At 41.7% G+C, this 3153-nt stretch overlaps 1 protein-coding gene across 1 annotated transcript; it reads right to left on the bottom strand.

Annotated features, from left to right (window-relative positions):
- Nucleotides 1-2061: 2061 nt before the first annotated feature.
- On the bottom strand, nucleotides 2062-2727 carry LOC110876108. The gene has a single exon (XM_022124286.1). It carries the CDS (start codon nucleotides 2725-2727, stop codon nucleotides 2062-2064), a length of 666 nt encoding a protein of 221 aa, XP_021979978.1.
- Nucleotides 2728-3153: the final 426 nt, after the last annotated feature.

Genomic DNA, 3153 nt, shown 5'->3' with positions numbered 1-3153 from the left:
TGTGGGAAGCCCCCACCAATAGAACATACTATCAGCCTAGTAGAGCCACCTGTTACGAAATGAACTTACTATTACGAACTTACTTACTGTGAACTCGCTCAACTAGTTGTTGACTCTCTGTTACATGCCTTGCAGGACCATAGGTACATGGAGCTTGCACGGGAGGCGCGATCGTTGTGGGCACATGGACTGTTGAGTTCCATGTTAAACATTTACTTATGAGAACATGATACTTATGTTGGATTTTTACATTAATGCTTCCGCTACACAATTGATTATGTTTGGTTTTGAAAACACCTTTCGTATTGATGAATGACATTTACTATTTACACTTATGTTCAATATGATTGGTGGCTTGATCATGGTCATGTCACGCCTCCAAGCGGTGGTACTCCACGGGTGGATTTTGGGGGTGTGACATGATGGCTTTGAAATTTTCGTTGTAGCATTTTGAAAACAGAGAAGTATCTCTACCCTTCAGGTCGACCGATTGATCGACGATTCGATCGGGTGGCGATCTGATTAGTAGGACACTTAGTGAGAACAAGTTCACAGCAGGTTGTCACCCGATCGGATTGCAATCCGATCGGGTGGCAATCCGTTGGTAATTGAACATGTTCAAAATTGTTTAAGTGTTGAAGTCCAAACGTCACATGGTCGGATGATCGTTGGATTGGAAGGCAATCCGATCGGAAGGTAATCCATTTGACGTCCAGATCCTTGAAAAGTTGCAATAAAAGTTGAAGTGTGGAACCAAGTATAAGCCGATCGGATGGCAATCCGATCGGATAGCATTCCAATCGGACGACAATCCATCCCAAGGACCTGATCGTCTTTGACACTTGATTATTTTGAAAGTTTTGCGGTTTTGATTGAGACAGTGTGATAACGTGCTAAACAACAGAAACCTCGTCAAGACTCAAGTGACCCGATCGGACAGGAACCACCCTAGTCCGATCAGTTCACGGTTCGAGACGGTTGTTTGTGTTTAGCTTGAGATCGGTTGTCTCGTGGATAGAATTCAGATCTTGAACCATTACATCACTAAGAAAGAGTAGAAGATCAGAACAAGCTCTGATTCTATCGGTTTTGAGTGCATTGAGTGTAAAAGAGATGAAAGAAAGTTAGAAAACCATCTTTGAATCCTTTTAATCATGAATCTGTGTAGATCCATGCGAAAACATTGTTGATTCATGTGGAAATCCTTCAGATCTGAGTTGTTATTGCTGGAATGAGGCCAATACTTGAAGTTCATAAGAACTCCATGATGACACATCATCCTAGAACACCTCAAATTCGTTGATTTCACAATTAAAATTTAAGATTCAAAGGTGAAAAAGATTAAGGAGAGCGTGTAGATCGTAGAAGTACAAGATTTAGGTTGAAAACTTACAAGAATCACGAGAAATCGAGAGAAAGGTGAGCTGGAGTGCGGCTGGGTCAAGTGGAGAGCTGTCACATCAAGTGATGTGACAAGCGAGGGTATTTATAGGTTGCTAAAAAGGGAAAGGGCACTTGGATCGGATAGGTCACCGATCGGATGGCCACTCGATCGGTCGGCCACTCGATCCGGTGTTCGTCGTGTTGAGTTTCGTCGTTTTGATTCGTGTGTTGAGCGTTGCAATGCGTTTCGAGTGAGCGATGCGATAGATTAACAATAAACACACGAATACTATATCTAACATACAATCATCGTAATTAACTGGCGTTTAGCGTTTACGATTCAATTGTGATAGAGTTGCGATTGCGTTTCGATTAATCACCACAACATAAACATAAATAAACATGCACAAGTAACACATAAATATCACACACACGTAAAACAATATCCAGAACGCATAATTCGGGTTGCGAATTAGATTGCGATGCGATAAGTGATAAAACGATAAACAAGCGATAAATATCGATTAAACCTCAATTATTAATAGTACTCCACAAAATACAACAAATGTGATAAAATAAGTCGGTTATCCACAAGTCAAAGAAGTCAAAACAGTAGTTGAGCAAAGGGTGACAGATCGCAATTAGCAATCTTTTCTTCCTTTGACTTCAATCTTGACTTTAAATTTGACTTTCGTAACACGGAGTGTTACACCGACCACCCCGGTCAGCCTTGCCTCGACCCCCCGATCTCTGGTTCGTAAACTGTTGACCCTTTCCATGCCCTTTAGAACTCGTCTGAGATTCTGTTTTAGAGAACAACAAGCTGTTTTCAGTCGCTCGATGTGATTGGCGGAGCTTCACTCTATCCTCGTACGCTTTCAGATGCGCAATACCTTCTTCGAATGGCATAGACTCAACATCCAAGCTTTGCTCAATCGAAGCCACCAAGTTTATAAATCTCTCCGGGACTGTGTCAAACAATTTACGGACCAATTCTTCATCATCCAATTCTGCCCCTACACTGTTGTATTTAGAGACCATTCCGGATAGCTTTCCGGCATAATCGTCAACGGTCTCGCCGCCCTTCATCTGTAGAGCTTCAAACTCACTTTTCAAGATCCGTAACCGAGCCTTCTCGGCCCGTTCAGCACCTACGTATCGGGACTTCAACGAATCCCAGACCTCCTTGGCCGTCTTCTTCTTCGCAGCTTGCGACAAGATTTCTTCCGGGATCGATTGAAAGATAAAAGCACGAGCCTGTTTCGACTTCTTCTCGTCTACAGCCACGTCGGTTGGTGGCTCGATGGCTTCCCACAACCCGTGGGCGTCCATGATTGCTTCCATCTTTATCGACCAAGTGTTATAATTCGTAGGAGTAAGGATCGGGCACTGAAACGAAACTGAGTTTTCTTTTGAGGGATTAGGATTGGTAACAATCGACATCGGGTTGAATCGAAAAACTTTGGTATACAAACGGGTCAGAACTTGAAAGCTCTGATACCAAATGTTAGATTTGGATCTGGCAAATATTGAAATAATCAAAGAAAACAGAGAAGAAATGCAGTCGAATGTAATCTTTATTGCTGAATGCTTAAAGCTTATGGAATGATTACAATAATTTCCACTAATTTTTTGAATTGAAAGTGATAAAAACTGAACACTAAAACTGAATTAAATAATAAAAAATGCAACAAACTTCAGCATGTTATTCGGTCCAATCAGTTCCTTTATTTTGTGATTCCAACGTTAACTTTTCAACGTGCACCTCCT

This window comes from Helianthus annuus, chromosome 9 (genome assembly GCF_002127325.2).
Source record: "Helianthus annuus cultivar XRQ/B chromosome 9, HanXRQr2.0-SUNRISE, whole genome shotgun sequence".
Lineage (NCBI taxonomy): Eukaryota > Viridiplantae > Streptophyta > Magnoliopsida > Asterales > Asteraceae > Helianthus > Helianthus annuus.
This window is presented reverse-complemented; position numbering and strand designations above follow the sequence as displayed.